The 18,830-nt window shown below is 33.5% G+C and overlaps 2 protein-coding genes across 4 annotated transcripts in view; both read left to right on the top strand.

Moving 5' to 3' along the window:
* The window catches only part of LOC127882261 (vesicle-associated membrane protein 3-like), a 43,825-nt gene extending 38,478 nt beyond the window's left edge, over positions 1-5,347 (top strand). For both annotated transcript variants that reach the window (XM_052430822.1, XM_052430821.1), the window contains 2 exons: positions 716-767; positions 2,386-5,347. In XM_052430822.1, coding sequence (XP_052286782.1) covers positions 716-767; positions 2,386-2,486 — 153 coding nt within the window. In that variant the 3' untranslated portion in view covers positions 2,487-5,347. The remainder of the gene's footprint in view (positions 1-715; positions 768-2,385) is intronic.
* A 5,420-nt stretch (positions 5,348-10,767) lies between these two features.
* The window catches only part of LOC127882255 (sialin-like), a 53,461-nt gene continuing 45,398 nt past the window's right edge, over positions 10,768-18,830 (top strand). The window contains exons 1-8 of one of the 2 annotated variants that reach the window (XM_052430796.1): positions 10,768-10,921; positions 15,711-15,937; positions 16,115-16,218; positions 16,895-17,024; positions 17,291-17,378; positions 17,693-17,788; positions 18,373-18,503; positions 18,667-18,816. In XM_052430796.1, the coding sequence (XP_052286756.1) occupies positions 10,891-10,921; positions 15,711-15,937; positions 16,115-16,218; positions 16,895-17,024; positions 17,291-17,378; positions 17,693-17,788; positions 18,373-18,503; positions 18,667-18,816 (957 nt within the window). In that variant the 5' untranslated portion in view covers positions 10,768-10,890. The remainder of the gene's footprint in view (positions 10,922-15,710; positions 15,938-16,114; positions 16,219-16,894; positions 17,025-17,290; positions 17,379-17,692; positions 17,789-18,372; positions 18,504-18,666; positions 18,817-18,830) is intronic. The other variant, XM_052430804.1, reaches the window with a different exon arrangement.

Below are 18,830 nucleotides of genomic sequence, written 5' to 3'. Positions count from 1 at the left end.
TTTTATTTTGTAGATATTAATTTTTTTTCTGTTATATTGTGCTCTTTGTGTGTATGTTCATCAGTTTGATAGGGCAAGTTTGATGAAAAATGCTCTTTCACTGGATATTTTGAAAAATTAATATTTAACAAGAAATGTGCCAGCAAAATGAAGCCTGACTTCGTGGCCTCTAGGTTTTTTAGGGCTTGGGGCAGAATTTAATAATATACATGTAAAATACTCAAACATGACTGCAATTCAAGTAAATAATTGTAAAAGCATGTACATTATGTTATTAAAAAAATTCCAGTAAAAGACTTGCTTTTGTGCTCTGCTATTGTAAGAAAGTCCTGTCTCATATGTTCGCTAAGTTCATTAAGGTAAAATGAAATTCATATACATGTATTTGCTAAAATTTGCATTCAAAATTCATAAATCATAAGGCAGTGGGTGATTTATATAAAGGTTTTCTGTTTTAAAATTTGTTTTTAAAATTAGTAAATATATCTTATAACAAAATTATCTTTTGGTTTTTATCCTTAGGAAACAAATTTGACTTTTAATTAAGAATTCTAAATGAAAAGTTCAATTTGAACAGCTGAACTTGACCTTGTAGAGCTTTTTGAATTCCATCTCTGGACATCAATTAAGCACATGTACCTACCTACCTACCAACATTGTCCTTTCAGTTTTAGATGTTGTTTTAGTTTGAATGTTGTGTTTGTATCGTTTACAGATGTGGCTGATACTGATTGCAGTTATAGTTGTAATCATTATAATAATCATAGGTAAGTATCGATCAACTATAATATTGTAACACCATCGGGAGGTTGTTGCAATTATCCTACTCCCAGCTATTGACCCCTGGGAGTTGCAACTGGTGAAGGCTTTTTATGCCCCCCTGTAGGGTGGCATATAGCATTTGAACTGTCTGTCCGTTCGTCCGTCCGTCAGTCCGGCCGAAAACTTAACCATTGGCCATAACTTTTGAAATATTGAAGATAGCAACTTGATATTTGGCATGCATGTGAATCTCATGGATCTGCACATTTTGAGTGGTGAAAGGTCAATGTCAAGGTCATCCTTCAAGGTCATATGTGAAATATATGGCTTCAAAGCGATGCAGTAGGGGGAATTGTGTTTCTGACAAACACATCTCTTGTTTCTAAATGTGTAGTGTTGGTGTTCTCCGTTCTCACTGCGTGTTTAACAAAATAGTTCCCACCTGAAAAAAAAGTGTATGTTAATTTGAACTAAAACAATTCTAAAAAAATGAAATTATTGTTGGGCTATTTGTTAAATAGATTGTGCAATACCATAACTTTTATCTTGGTATGGTCATTATGTTTTTAATTAAATACGTTTAATATAAAGTAAGGTTATAGATTAACTACTTGTTTTCTCTAAGCATATTTGAATATAAATGTAGAGCTTTTTGCAAAGACATAGTCCGATTGCTCTCAGATTAAAATTCTGATGGCAAAGTGCTAACAAGGCAGCCACTAAATATGTATTATCCTGTTAATATATCCTCCTCTTCTTAGTGTTTTGTGTCTGCTTGCATATAATGGTAATCTTATACATGTCATATTTCTTCATGTATTTAACTTTATAACAATGCATCTCTCATGCTCAATAATATCTCAATTATTAACTACATGTTTATGTAAGGCCATAATCTTGGAATCTCTTGATTAATATCTTTCAAAATCAAGTGTACTTGACGTTGTAAGTTATTTTGTTTATTGGAATGGAACATGTCATATAGAAATAATTTAGAAAATAAGAAATAGAAATAAATCTTTTTTTATTCAGAAAATGTTCAACTTGAAATCTCAGCTTTCCTTATCTTGAATATTTTTTTCATGCACATTTTTAGAAATCAAAACATCCTCACAGTGACACTGCTGTGATTCTTAAAAAGAAAGAAAAACACAAATTTCCATTTAGTGCTTTTTTATTTTATTAAGTCCACTTGCTTCCCTTTAAATATTCCTACATCAGTTTCATACTTCTATAATCAAACTTTTATAACAATCTGTTGTGGTACATGTACATGTATGAAGTTATTGCATATTGTGTTTATAGTTAAAATGTATGGAGACAAACTTCCTTATTATGTCATAATATTGTATGGAATTTGTGATGCAAACTTATGAAGAAACAGGTATCATCAACTGTCATCTACATGTACCTTATTGTTCTCCATATCATCAGATAATTAATTGCTTCGAAAGTAAAATTGTACATTATGAACTTTTGTAACAGTAAATCAGCACAGATAATCCTTCTGATAATATTTATTTGACTGTGTTTCTTAAATTGTTGTAAACTCAGTTTATCTTCAGATGTTGAACTGAATGTCTCCCAATATTTAACAAAATATATATCTTAAATTGTTTGCAGTATACGTAGCCACAAAGTTGAAGTCTGATGACACCACCCCTGCAACTCAGAATCCTTCGACTATTGCCCCTGCCCCTACCGCAGTCAAACCAGCCCAGTGATACCTGAGTGGTCCCTGTGAACAACTTGTCTTGATTACCATGGTTACCTACAAAGGGGATGGCATTGATTGGCCATACACCTGTAGTAAGAAAGATGAATTAGATTTTCCTTTACATTGTTGTTACGTTGTCATTTTGAGAAAGTTGAGGACTTAGTTTGTTTAATTGTTTTTTGTGTGTGAACATATATCATAGTCATGTGCAATTTTGTATGGATTTGTGAACTATAGTTGATACTGTATTAAGAAATTTGTTATATAGCTTATCCAGCCAATATTTCACCTATTTAGTATGTACATGGAACACTACTGTTTGTCAGGAAATGTGATAATACGGATACATGAACTAATCTATATTTTTGTTGGTGGGATTTCTTCATGGTCATCATTAGCATCTGTTAAGCAAGAATTTATTGTATCTGATTAAGAACTCTCAAGAAGACACTACAGTTTTACACTACCCACAATTTATCATCTCTGGAAAAAATTGTGCTGTGCTCAGTGCAAAGGAGGTTTAATGCATGTGCATAAAGTGTCATCCCAGAATAGCCAGTGCGAACTAGTCCGCAGGGCTAAATAGGGACGATACTTTATGCCTAAACTAAATTTTTGCTAGGAAGAGACTTTCTTTGAACGAAAATATCATAAAAGCGGAAAGTGTCGTCCCTGATTAGCCTGTGTGGACTGCACAGGCTAGTATGGGACGACACTTAATGCACATGCATTAAGCCCCCTTTTCACAGAGCAAGGCTCAATTGTATTTTGTCAAAGGCATGATTGTATGCAAACGTCATTAGAAAATGGTTACTCCTTTAATTTCACAATAATTATGGTCTGTAGGGCCATGAGATCTGTTATATGTATATGTGTCAATATATATGTTATGATTAACATTCCAAATCTGTGAAATTATCATCAAACCTAATTGAAATCCAGTGCTGCTAGTGTTATAGTTTGGAAGTCAGAAACATAAAGAAGAAGTGACAATCTTAAGATGACAAGGGAAAACTTCACTGTTACTCTTTTTCTTCCTCAAGATAAGCTCTCATTGCCATTCTAAGTATTCTTTTCATTATTACACACTTAAAATTCAACCTTTCCCAATGGTTACATGAATGGTTTGTGACTAATTTCCATGAATGAAATCAAATGATTGTTTTGTATTGCCCTTCTCTTCAGCATATTACCTAATTTCTTTAATTTAATTATGCTAAATAAATATTTTTTTGTTTCAATATTTTATTTTTAACACTTGTTGATCAAAATCATTCTGTTAATAGCGAAACAGGGTTAAATATGTTTTAATGTGTTTGGTGGCCTGTGTGTGACTTGTGTTTTTGTTGTAATATTTACACTGAAAATTAAATATTTAGAAAGTCTATGTCTACATCAGCTAGATTTGTATAAATGACAGTTGAGCATAATGATTCATCTGATCTTGTTGTTAAGAAATTTCTGATAAATAATTTTGTTGACGTCATTAACATAAAGCTCTATGAATCCTGTTATGGAATTTGCTCTGTATTAGTTATCTCATGTCTCTGCATGACTGACTGTTTGCTTGTGGACAAATGAATATCAAATACATATACATACAATAGATGCAATATGTATTTTAGTTGGCACACTTATATTTGACAGTTTATATTTATAATTGAGAAATACTTTTGTCAAAAAGAACTAAGGGTTTTATATTTTTTTAGGATTGTTGAAAGCATTCTAACAATAAATGATAAGCATTTTCCTTATTAAAATGAAAAGCTTATTTAAAAAAAATACAGCTAAAATTACTACACCATTAAACAGTATTATTATATACTAGCAATTTTCCATTAAATGATTAAATTTTATTATTGGAATCTCAAAGTGGCATTTAAAAAGTCAATTATTAATTGTTTTTGAAGCATATATAAATCTTTTTGTACTTACAGGCACATAAAATATGGTTAAGCAGTAAATTAATTAAATGTTAAATTGTGATTTGAATATAATTAAACAAGGTGTCTTTGGGAAATGTGTGTAGTGTTGGAAACCTGTTTTTTGGGTGAGGCCATTCAAAAGCATTTTTTATAGGAAAGATAATACCGGTACATCTATCAGGTTTTTTTTCCTTTTTCGATTATCAACGTTTCACCTTAAACAGTAACACATTCATGTTATCATCTTGTTTATTTGTTTTTTTTATTTTTTCACTTATCAAATACTATCCTGGCATTTTGGTTGCAAAACAGAACCTGTTATGATGGGGTCTTGCAAATCCTGGCAAATTTGGTGGCACATTTTATCATAAAACATCATTCAAAATTCATGTCAAATTTAAATTTGAATACAGAAATGCTTCATGCAATCAGTTGACAATGTTATGCATCATTTTTGCATGACATTATTGTTTCGTTTGGTTGTAATTCGCATTCATGTTTAAGTTATGATTTGTTCTATTTTGTTATTAGATTTTTATGCTTATTTAACAGTTTGCTTATTTGTTTACCAATTGTGTTATTACTTTTGAAATAGGAATTTTTTTTAATATCCTAACTACAAAAAAGGTAACACACCTGAATTAATACCACCAAAAACAACCTGAACATGATAGAGGTTAAGCATTTCATTTACCTGAACCGTAAATTGTTTATCGGATGCAAAACGAAAGAGGGCTCCTTAACCACTTGGTCATGAAACTTGGAAATGAATTGTCAACTGTATGAAAGTGATGAGGAGTTTGCCAAAATATTGATCAGAGTGTCTCAAACGCAATAATGATTGTCGGTTTGTCAGTCCATCTATAGAACTGCAGTTTATGTCTGTGGCTGAACTGAAAAAGGGACATAAAAAATGCCTCCTGCTTAACCCATTTATGTCTAGCGTCTAGAAAAAAGGCCTTTGCAAACAGTGTAGACCCAGATGAGACGCGGCATGATGCGGCGTCTCATCAGGGTCTGCACTGTTTGCTTAAAGGAATTTCTGTAAGAAATATTCTAAATATAGAAATAAATATACTAGACATCCCTAATTTTGGAAATAAATTGATCCAATTTAGAAGGATGGGAAAGTCCACTAGGCATAAATGGGTTACATGTCATGGACTGGTCATCTAAAAAGTAGAGACTACAAATAGCTCTTACTAATGGAACCCTGCTCTTTATACAAATCTTTAAGTACACCTGGGTAATATTCAGCAGTTTCAAGTACTAACGACACTGTATTAAATTATAACATTTAATTATATATTTATGTTCAATAGATACTTATTATATTTTTATTTGATTCACACTTCATTGTCTTTGTTATTTATTGTAAATAAGAAAATCTCTATCAGTAGGTGTTGATAACAAGTGCATGTTTTTTTGTTAATGCTATAGAAGCATTCACTGAGTTTTCTGTCAGTTATTTCTGTGTAATTTTCATCGTAATTTGATTTATTGTCACTGTTTTTCTATTTCTTGTCATTATCCATTCTCAAAAAAATAAAGTATGGCAATGGATGTTAATGTTTGGAAAAGATATCCTTGTATCATATAAAAGTGGATCTGTTACCATTTCAACATGTTCCGAATGGTTGAGTATTTATGTAAGTAACAAGCAGTAATACCTCCACAGTTGCAACATTTTTTCATCAAATGATATTCTGTAGTGAAAAAAAAAGATTATCCAAAAAATATAATTTTCCATCAAAATTGAGAAGAATATAATTTGAGTTCTGTTTTATGGTTGGGTGTTAAGTTCTCATTTAAAAGTATTTACTTGTCTAATGGCTTAACCATAAATGATTATGTTATGACCATTAATGTGAACTAGATTGTATAGCATAGGGGTTGGTCTTTTAGGTATAGTGAGTAACTGTAAGTTTAGAGTGTAACCTTGGTCCTATATTTTCATATTGACTGTCATTGTTGGTTTCGCATTGTAAGTTTTAGAATCTGTTATCCTTCATGTGTTATACACACATTTACTTCTATTCCATACAAGTCATCTTGGTTGTAAGAAAGGCTAGTGTTTGTGTGCACTATCTTGTAGATGTAGTTGTTTGAAATATTTATTGTATTATTGTGTTCAAGCACCTTTAGCGCTTAGCAATTTTCAAAAGATTTTTTATGGAATTCTTAAAAGAACAGTAAGCTGGTTTTCAAATGAACCACTTCAAATACAATGTACTTGTAACAATCTTTAACCCATTTATGCCTAGCGTCTAGAAAAAAGGCCTTGGCAAACAGCGTAGACCCAGATGAGACGCCGCATAATGCGGCATCTGCTCTGGGTCTGCGCTGTTTGCTTCAAGGAATTTCTGTAAAAAATATTCTATATATAGAAATACATCTACTAGACATCCCTAATTTTGGAAATAAATTGATCCAATTTAGTAGGATGGGAGAGTCCACTAGGCATAAATGGGTTAATCAACTTGAAAAGTCGATCCTTGTATGGTTTTGTAGCTGTAGCTCAGATACTTTTCATATTGAACATTGGCATGCATGTCATTAACAGATTCTAGTGGGTGTCCCCAACATTTTCACATCATAATATTTGAATTGAATCCGAGTAAATAATGTCAAAACTGTCTGACATCAAATAGAAATCTTGTTTGTAGGCCAAATATACAACCCACAATTCATTTTACTTATTGGCATCAATTATGGATTTTTACCTAAAATAGTAAACTGTATGGTGATAAAACTATTGCATCTTCAACAATGAAGAGCATTTATTAAGTGTTCGCTTATAAATCGCTCATATTGGAAATACATTTGTTCTTCAATGCAAATACTTGTTTTAAATAAAAACTAGAAGTGAGTAGTGTTAAAATCTCATAGCATTTATCAACCTCATGTCTATGTTGGTCATTTGTGACACTTATGTCTTCGTTGTTTTGATTTCACCGGAAGCTGGGATTTAATATGGATCAATACGGTCACATTTTAAAACGGTTGCACGTCAGCCTATTGAGAAATCTTTGGATTCTGCAATCAACATAAAGGGATACATTGCCAGAGTAGGTAGGTTGAAAGTGGCTGTACATTTATGATTGTTATGATCATGTATAATAGTCTAGCTACGCAAGGTAGTGAAGCACAGCTAAATTGTTAAATTTGAGCAAGTAACAGTGTTGTCAGTTGTCAGTGAATCTATTCATGGTAGCCAGGGAGTGTTCTTTATTTTATGCTTTACGGTTGTTTATAGAGAAATATCAGTGAATTAAAATTATAATTTCACTGTTTCAAACAGTGAAAATTATCAGTGAAAATCATCGATGATTTTCACTGTTTACTGTGAAATGACGTCATTTTTTGACGAAATGACGTCATTATCCCAGCGAAATTCTTTAGTAAACTCTTTAACAATGTATATAAACTGTGAAAAAAGTCATAAAATAAAAAGAAAATTTGTTGGATTCGGTGGATTATCGATTTTAATTCACTCGTGAGCATAGAAAAAATATATTTTCACTCGAGGCTGCGCCACTCGTGAAAATATTATTTTCTATGATCACTCGTAAATAAAAATCGATAATCCACCGAATCCAACAAATATCCTCTATCTATTCAAAACCTTTTTAAAGTTGTGACACCTGTATCTTACCTTGCCAATAAGTACTAATGATAAGTGCGGCCATGTGTCATTCAAATGTATTCCATTTACAAAATATGTGTTATTTGAAATCTACATTCCTGGAAGTAAATTGGTTGAAATGTCTATAAAATAAAATTATCTTTTATTTACTGAATTGTAGCAGTTTTAATTCCTATTTTGCAAATTTAATAAGAATCGTTTAAGTTAAAATAAATGGCGGACCATCAAATAACATGCTATTTTCCCAATATAGATTGCAATGTCAAAATAGTGTTGTTTTTTTCCAATCCAGTTCCATTTATTTGAAGATGTGCATTTAAACTGTTAAATCATTATTTATTTGTTGTTATCTTGTTTGACACGATTTCATGTCATATTGATAAATCTTTAAACGTTTAATAGATGCATTTATTTTATCCTAAAATCTGAACTCTTTGTTTCCCATTAATGTATTTTTGTGTAACTGCATAGTTTTTCATGTATAAGTGTACAAAACACCTTTTCTGTAACATTTGAGTATGTGTATTCACTTAATGTTATGTATATATTTGGTTGATCAGAAACATTTAGAGTGACATTAAATGTACAGTAATATTCTTCGTGATTTGTTATCAGTATCATCCATGTGAGAGCAGTGGTCTAATGGTAGGTCGCTGGCTTAGGGGTCTAGAGGTCCCTGGTTCGAATCCCACTCTGACCACTGGAATTTCCTTGAGCAAGAAATTTATTCCATATCTGCTCCTCTCCACCCAGGTGTATAAATGATTACCTGTTATGGAAATAAGCCAATTATGAAAAAGGTAGCTATATAAATGTGGTATTAAAACAATTAAACAATCTCGTGTTTAGCGTCCTAAATGCTTACAACGCTGTGTTAAAATTGTCCATGCACAAACACTGCTACGATCTTCAAACGATATATATGAAAATACTTCGATAATTCACTAGTATAGTAAGAGCAGTAGTTCCAATCAATATTTTAGTTAAGTAAAATAATCAACAATAGTCATTTGGAAACAAATGTTAAAGGACCCTTTGCACCTTGATTAAAAATCGAGAACTAGGCTTACCATGTGGAAGCTAAAATAGCCTATGGATAAAAGGAATACAATATTAAACAGAATAGCGCAATTTTGTTTAATTTGTCGTGATTCATTTCTCGGTTGAAATCGGATGTATAACGCATTCATGTACACGGTTTTGCTGCACGCAACTTGAAATGTTGGCACTGATTTCAGAAGTATTGAATGAATTATTCTTAAATCTTAATATATCGGCACAAACTGCAAGAAAAACTGTATTTGATGCCCTTACTATGTTTGCAAATGTATTTCAATAATTTGAGATATTTGCAAATGCAAAGTTCCTAACGGTGTGTTAACATTCTGCCAGCTCGTGTTTTAACCCCTGTGAATCCCGTTGATCATGCACTCTGATACAGTGGCCCCTAAATTATTGCACTTATGGATATCTTACCAAGTTTGTTTTACGAAATTACTACGCGCCATCTTAAAATTAGGGCAATCTGGTCTCAAAGTGGTCATATGTATTAGATTATGATCTATTAAAATATAAGACAAGGTTTTGGGGCACTACGTCGACTTATAGTACCACTCACAGAACACTATAATGCATTCCTTCGTAAGAGCAACAGGTAAATTAATATATTGACACGTATCGTTATTTTATGTACGGGTCAAGACTGTTGATCAGGAAGTAAATTTATTGATTATTTATAGTATATCAGACAATTATGGCGCTGGGTGAATATTTGATTAGGTTCCATTCTTAATTAAAAAATATTCAAAAACACAATTAGTAAAGCAGTATCGACCGTTTACCGTTGTTTGAAAAACAATCGGCGATATGAAAACGAAGATTATTCACACCATAATGTGTGTATATATTCGTGCACACCGTTACGATTTTGTCATCACCGTTACTCATTCAGCGTAACGGTGCGGACTGTAACGGTGATGACATTCAGGCATTTGATCATCCACAAACAGCATGCTACTTGTCTCAAAAACACATTACGCACACATTATTTTGTGGTATCTAAGAAGACATAATATTTGAAATTCATAAAGGAACAGGAAGTAAACATAGCAAAGAAAATGGAAGAACGGTGTTGACACTGAATAAAAGTACGTTCAATATTTTACTTACTTTTTGATGATTGAAAGAATGTTTACTTTTCGGAAAAAGTTTTATCCCCGTATCATTCCCGTGCGGTAGATGAAATTTTCTTCGTAACGTTGTCGACTTGAAAAATAACGGAAAGAGCCATAACTGACCATATATAAATATTCTGCATATAAAGCTACTGAATGTAACTGTTATTAAGTTTAGTATAAATATATTTAGCTCCATATGGTTTTTTTAAATTTTCGTTTGACATTCTTTTATAAAACAATCAAAAAAATTACCCTTTAAGAATTCGGACAACACACCGTTACTAAAATACATGGGGGTTAGTTGCTTCGACAAAGCATAAAACTGCTTTAAGCGTGTGATCTGCTAAGAACTCTTATCTAATATTGTTTACATATTATTTAACATTGTAATTATGAAACTTATCTCTGTTAATGTCTAACATTTAGATAATTGTTGAATATGGACAGTAAATGGAACATAATCAAATATTCACCCCGCTAGGAACGATGGTATTCGTGAAGGGACAGTCCTTGTTACAAAAGCAATGCTCGACATTAACTGTGCCATTATGTCAAATGTATTGAACAGGCGACTTTTATTTGTTTTAAGAGAGCGCTTCGCTAACTTTTATCTTTGACACAAAATATTAATGAAAACCTTTAAAGTGCTCAGCTATATTTGAAATGGAATCGGAAAACAAAGCAACCGAAACAGGTACAAACAATATTTCTTTGGTTATAATTTGGTAATAATTTTGGTTAGAAATGTGTATGTAATGAAGTACGTAATTTGTTGCCAATTTACTGTATATAGAAAATATTTATTAAAATAACGTTGTGAATACTGTGTAATAATTAAATACATTTGACGCAGAGTTTGGCTCTACCAATAAATTATGTTAAAATAATACCGTATTGTTACCATAAACCAAATATATAAATATCTTTAAACGTGGCTGCATAGCTTTAGACTCGGAATTGCATTATTTGCAGATTTTATTTAATACTAGTATAAAACCGAGATTGCATATAGTTTTTAAAGTTTTTAAAGAATCTATGGGTTATTTTGGAGTGTGACAATTCATGACTTAGCAATGGCACACAAGCCTTTGCTTAATTTAAGCAATGTTCAAACGTTATAACAGAAAACAGTGAAATTACTCAGTAACCGGTTAATTGTTTTTTTTTGGTCCGACATGGTACACCCGACATTCTTTGAAAATTGATTTTATATAATATTTTATTGATCCTAGCTGTATTTAAAACGTATTGTTTATCTTTATAAATAAAGAAAATGCAGGAAATCCACTCTTTTTTTTTTAATAAACACGATACAAGTTTCTCCATTTTATGCGTTTTTTTAGCTCACCTGAGCACAACGTGCTCATGGTGAGCTTCTGTGATCGCCTTTTGTCTGTTGTGCGTCTTGCGTCGTGAGTCGTCAACATTTGCATTGCTAATTCCCTAGAGGCCACATTGAATGTCCAATCTTCTTGAAATTTGGTCAGAAGATTGGTCTCAATGCTTTCTTGGATAAGTTCGATAATGGTTACGTTCGCTTGAAAAACATTTGCCTTGTTAACACTCTAGATTCATCCCAATAATATTTTGAACGAGTTTGAAAATGATGCCATTTGGTTGAAAAACATGGCCGCGAGGGGGCGGGGCATTTTTCCTTATATGACTATAGTAAAGCATTGCTTACACTCGAAAGGCCACATTTATTTTCCGATCTTCATGAAACTTGGTCAGAATATTTGTCCCAATGATATCTTGGACAGATTTGAAAATGATAACCTTTGCTGAAAAACATGACTGCCAAGGGGCTGGGAATTTTTCCTCATATGGCTATATATGGCTCAAGTAAAATCTTGTTAACACTCTAGAGGCCACATTTATTGTCCAATCTTCATGAAACTTTGTCAGAAGATTCATCCCAATAATATCTTGGACGATTTCAAAAATGATGCCCTTTGGTTGAAAAATATGGCCGCGAGGGGGCGGGACATTTTTTCTTATACGGCTATTTATGGCTTTGGCAAAACCTTGTTAACACTCTAGAGGCCACATTTATTGTCCAATCTTCATAAAATATAGTCAGAATATTTTCTTATTGATATCTTGGATGCGTTCGAAAATGGTTACGTTTGCTTGAAAAACATGGATGCCAAGGGAGGGGGCATTTTTCCTTATATGGCGTTATACGGCTTTCGTAAAACATTGTAAACACTATAGAGGCCACATTTATTGCCCAATCTTCATGAAATGTGATCAGAAGATTTGTCTCAATGATATCTTGGAAGAGTTCGAAAATAATTATGTTTGCTTGAAAAACATGGCTTTCAGGGGCGGGGCATTTTTTCTTATATGGCTATAGTGAAATCTTGTTAACACTCTAGTTTAGCTCACCTGAGCACAATGCGCTCATGGTGAGCTTTTGTGATCACCTTTTGTCCCTCGTGTGCATGCATAGGATCATTGCTAGGTTTATCAGGTGTAATAGAAAATTATTGGTCGAACCATAAATTAATATATTTTGCTGAAAAAAAAATCATTTGAAGAAATATAAATACGGTTTTGTTCTATCACGTGCCATATTTCAAGACTACAGTTGCGCATACATAGTTACCTGTTGTGCGTGCTTTTTATCAGTGGAGACTAGGAGATAAAATGATGGTATCAAAGTAATTTTATACATGCTGAAATTAATAGTTAAGAGCCAGTGTTAAAATGTCTTTATATTAATTGACACCAACTTGGAGTTGAACACTGATTGCTGATCCAAATACATGTATATATATACTTGGAGTTGAAACCATAATGGCATACCCACACTGATGAGACTGGAGTTGTTATATTTCACTGACTGGAGTTGCTTTCGACTTTTGATCATTTACTGGACCCTATAGGGACTGTCTATAACAACTCCAGTCTCGACAAGGAGTTTTTACTGGCACTAACTTGGAGTTGAACACTGGTTACTGATCCATATATCTATACACTTGGAGTTGAAACCATAATGTCATACCCACACTGTTGTGATCATTACCTGGATCTGACAAGGAGTTTACACTGGCACTAACTTGGAGTTTAGCACTGATTACTGATCCATATATCTATTTACTTGGAGTTGAAACCATAATGGCATACCCACACTGTTGAGACTGAAGTTGTTATATTTAACTGACTGGAGATGCTTTCCAAATTTTGATCATTTACTGGATCTGACAAGGAGTTTACACTGGCACTAACTTGGAGTTGAACACTGATTACAAATCCATAACACTGATTACAAATCCATATATCTATATACTTGGAGTTAAAACCGTAATTGCATGCCCACACTGTTGAGACTGAACCATAATGGCATGCCCGCACTGTTGAGACTGGAGTTGTTAGTTTTAATTGACTGGAGTTGCTTTTAAACATGTTATCATTTACTGGATCTGACAAGGAGTAGACACTGGCACTAACTTGGAGTTGAACACTGATTACTGATCCATATATCTATATCCTTGGAGATACAATAATGGCATATTCACACTGAAGTGGCAATATTTTGTCCACTATTTCTTTTCGAAATCATTTTATTTTACTTGCACTGACTTTACTTGAACACTTGTTAATGATCCATATATATATATATATACTTGGAAATGTAACATTAATGGTATATCCACACTGTTGTGCCTGGTTTTGCCATTTTAAATATACAGGATACAGGATATCACTTACATATAGGTGAAGTGTTAGCTTCTGGTTTTTATATAGTTTGTGTTATACCATAAAGTTAAATGAACCAACATGACCTATAATCTTTACAAACATTAGAAATCCCTAATGCTGTCACCGTTGTTGTTTGGATTGTGATCATGTCAAGTATCTACATGGCTTAATTTCAGTTTCACATGTTGAGTACTGTCAAAGTGACAAACGCTTGTTTAAAAACCATGGTAGCCAGCGGGCAGGCCATTTGTCATTATATGGCTATAGTAAGACCTTTTTAACATTCTAGACGCCACATATATTTTATGAGCTGTATGAAACTTGATCCGAAAATTTATCCCAATGATATCTAGGACGAGTTCGAAAATTGTTCCGGTTGGTTGAAAAGCATGCCTGCCAAGGTTCAGCGCATTTCCTTCATATGGCTATAGTAAAACCTTGTTAACACTAGAGATATCACATTTATTGTCCAATCTTCTTGAAACTTGGTCAGAACTTTTTTCTCATCATATCTTGCATGAGGAAGAAAATAGTTCTGTTGAAAAACATGGCCGCTTGGAGCGTGGCATTTTTCCTTAAATTGCTGTAGTAAAACCCTGTGAACGCGCTAAAAGCACATTTATCGGCAAGTCTTTATTGACCTTGGTAAGAACAATTTTGTAATGATATTTTGAATAATTTCAAAAATGGTTACAGTCTGTTTAAAAGCATCGGTCCAGGGTATTTTTCCTTATATGACTATAATAAAACATTGTTTACCCTATTAAAATAACAGTTATAGATCATCCTTCAACAAACATGGTTACAATATTTGTTCTAATAATATTTTTGGTTGCACAGAAAACAGATCAGTTCCTTTGTATCTCAGGTGAGCGACTTTGGGCCTTTCAGGCCCTCTTGTTTAAAGAGAATGAGGAAAAAAATGTGTTCCCCATCGTGAAATACCCAACGATGTTGCCGCGACCCTTTGTTTTGGAATCAAAGATGGTAAAACAATTATTTCGATTCGATTAAAAAAATGTTACTAAATTCATCATGTTAAACTACCGTATCGTGGTTCCCTGCGCGTGTCAACCACACAAATAACGCAAATAGAGCACTGAAACAAACATGACGGACCACTCTAGTTGCATGATCGCGATGGAAAGCATTAAATAATTGAGCTTTTTATCATATGGTATGTGTTATAATTTGGTTAAACGAAATTTTTAAGTATATATCTTAATTTCCTTTCGTGCGATTTATAATTCAAATCTTTAATAAAAACTATATATTATTAACGGAAAATACTCCTGTTAGTTTGGTCATTTTTCTTTTGTCATGTTTAATGCCAGTAACTCAGACGTTATATGTTCGTATTTTTTCATCATAAAACGAATCATACCTTTATATATCAAAATTTGTTTAGGGAAATTTTACATGAAGAGCAGTTGTCTGGTAAATATTTTAATGAATCAATATGTACTTAAAATAATACTGAAAAGACATGTTCGAATTAGTTTTATTGATGATAAACACTTCTTTGGTTTCACCAAAAATCGTCGTGAGTTTAACAATTGTGAGCAATCTTATGTCTACGGTCCAACTCGTAGTAAATATAGTTTATGGATTGTGTCTTACACACATGTAGGTCATTTTCAGTATATTTCAAATTACACAATTTTAATGAAAACACTAACCTTACTGACATGCCACAGCCCTATTTTGCATGAGTTGGGAAGGGTAAACAAACACATTTTTACTTTGGCATGAGCGTTACGTCGGATCACACGTTTTAGTCCCAGGATGCTGCTCCCAAAGGTGGTTGTTAGCCTACATAGGATTTCTCGGATTTGGTGTCTTGTCCGCACTGCGTGTCAACCTGAGTGTCGGAGTTGTATGCATGATCAAGACTCCTGTCGATCATTTTGGAGGGAAAAACTACACCTGGAATACGACCGTTAATCCTTCATATGGCGAGAGTGTTTGCGTCGCAGAAACCGAGGAGGCGTCACACTCGAATGACGTAAATAAAATATCGTATACAGTTACAATTGCTATACATGTTCTTCATGTTGAGATATATATGTGGATGAAAACGAAATCTTAAACAAAAACAAAAGAAAACGTCACGAAAATTAGATAATACATAATCAAGCTCACTGGTTTACTGATTCAAGTATAGTTGTTCATTGTGTTTTAGAGGGCCGAATTCGACTGGGACTCCACCACGAAATCTACGTTGCTCGCCTCCTTCTTTTACGGCTATATAGTGACACAGGTCCCCGGGGGCATGATTGCCGACAGGTATAAGAAGCCCTATCATTTTATACACAGCAAACTAATCTTAGTATAGTCTAGGTTCCTTGCCCTTTCACTACGTCTTTTCTGCAGTAAAAGAGACAGTGGACCAGACTAATCTAAGTAGTTACCGCCTATTTTTGGTTAACGGTAGAAACTGCATTCGCAAGTAAAATCTTTTTAGATTTTGAAAAAATTTTGGTGTGTACTTTTCATGAATAAATGCTATTTTATATATGAATTTAAAAAAAAAGCACTAGATAAAAGTTAAACGATTTATACTCATGTTTCGTAATCCGATTCTTCGAATCGACCATCGTGACATGGTGTCTAACGGCGACAAGGACTTGATATCAGCCAATGTCGAAGCGAGTTAAATCTCTGCGCGGAGTTTTAGTAAATAGAGGATATATTGTCAAAAGGAAATTATCATCATAAACAAACACATTGTCTTTGGGTTTTATGTTGAATGTTTGTAGCTTATAAATATTTCAATACAGATTTTCAATTATTCATCTGACTTTGCAGTTTTAAACGTTGACATACGATTGCTATATTCAGATGTTTCAGGTAAATATTAAGTATCGAACCACCTCAGAATTAAAATTTTGGGATTCACCAACTAACTTTCAACTGTCCTATATGTTATGAATTAGTGCGCAATATCGATACTTATTTTCAGGTTTGGCGGAAAGCGCGTTTTGCTTACCGTCATTTCCCTGTCGTCTATACTGACTATTCTAATACCCGTCGCGGCCCGTACAGCAGTAGTCCTGTTGTATACGATACGAGTTTTGCTTGGGTTGTTTACGGTAGGGTGCCTTTGATATATTTTATAAGTATGTAAATATTGTTAATGTTGACATTTTTGGTTAATTATATAATCAATAATACATATAAAACTGTCGATTTTGCTATGTTAATGTTTCCAGCTATCCACGCGCTATCTCTCCGTTTTCTGTTAAAATCGAGATCTACTTGTGATGTGATTGTTTAGGCTAAAGCATTCCCCGCTATGCACGCACCCTCTACTTTTTGTATTGAGCATAACTATTCCGTCAAGATGTGAATGTTTTAGGCCATGACATTCCCCGCTATGCACGCAATGTGGGGAAGATGGGCACCGCCACTCGAGAGAAGCAAACTAACAACAGTTTGTTATTCTGGTAAGCATTATATCTCAGACATGTGTTGATATTGAACATGTATGGAATATTGTTTTAAGCAGGTTGACTCGGCTTAAATGTTGTGATACGTAAAATATTGTCCGAGTGAAACAAAATTGCCTTTTACGACGACCCCTGTGTGTACGCCTACGTAAACTGTTGACAATTATATGAATTTATAAATAATTAAGTAAGACCTACACATAATTAAATGTATTTTATCAACAATTGATATTTTTTTTTTAATGTGCCTGCTTTCAATGCACACCATAATCAATATGTTTATGTAATTAGACCGTCACCTATGTTTTCAGGAACCACGTTAGGCTTTGTGTTTACTTTTTCAATATCCGGGCTACTATGTGACTACGGGTTCGATAACGGCTGGGCTTCAATTTTCTACATTACGGGTAAGTTTCGGTGATGGTTATTGCCAGGATTTGTTTCACCATGTTGATTCTATATTACAACCCGAGGGGATAGTAAACAAGCATACAGCATAAAGACATCGTGGTTTTCGCCAAGAACTTCTGAAGCAGGGGGTCCGTCTGTTTAGTTACTCTCCAAAGCAATAGTTATTGAAATCGAATAAATGCATCTATCTTGGGATCTAAATAATTTTTAAAACGATATTTGAACAAACAATAAAACCGTCATAATTTGCGAATATTGCTTTTTTTCTCCGCAAGTTTTTTTTTTTAATTACTGCAACAATATTTTATTGAAAGCTTTTGTTTACAAAACAACCCAATGATTAAACGCTAATTGCAATAAGCCGATACTAAAATTAGACCTTTTAAGCATAGAACAATATGTGAAGCAATATTATATAGAACGTATGAAAATTAAAACTCCATAACCACCATCAGGATATTTAACATAAAAATAATTTGGGGTCATAACCTGAGATCGAAAAAATACAAATCATTGTGGGTAAAACGGTTCAACAGCGAAAGCTTAACATTATTATAATTGAAACATGTAATATATGCAGGTGGTTTAGGCGTGCTTTGGTCGATCGCATGGTGGTATATAGCGGCAGATACCCCGGACAAACATCCTCGTATCACGAAGGCTGAGGTGGGGTACATCGCTGGAAATATAAAGAACAACACAGATAGAAAGGTATTTTCAGCACATAATACTAGTAGCAGTGGTAATGGAACAATTATGTCCATAACACAAACGTGTATTGGATAACCGAATTGTAAATGTACCTGATTGGACTGTAGTCGAACGTGTTTCAAATGTCCATCAAAACTCGTGACGCAAACAAGCGCCTTTTCAGATTGGGCACATTCCCTGGCGGTCCATACTATCTGCCCCGTGTCTGTGGGCATGCCTCACTGCGCACGTATGCAACAGCTGGACCAACTATACGTTGCTCACCAACATCCCCACCTTCATGAAAGAGGTTCTTAAGTACGACATCCAGACGGTCAGTGGTAATTA

The sequence above is a fragment of the Dreissena polymorpha genome, chromosome 5, assembly GCF_020536995.1.
Source record: "Dreissena polymorpha isolate Duluth1 chromosome 5, UMN_Dpol_1.0, whole genome shotgun sequence".
In the NCBI taxonomy this organism is placed as follows: Eukaryota; Metazoa; Mollusca; class Bivalvia; order Myida; family Dreissenidae; genus Dreissena; species Dreissena polymorpha.
Note: the sequence above shows the minus strand (reverse complement) of the source record. Positions and strands in the feature narration are given on the sequence as shown.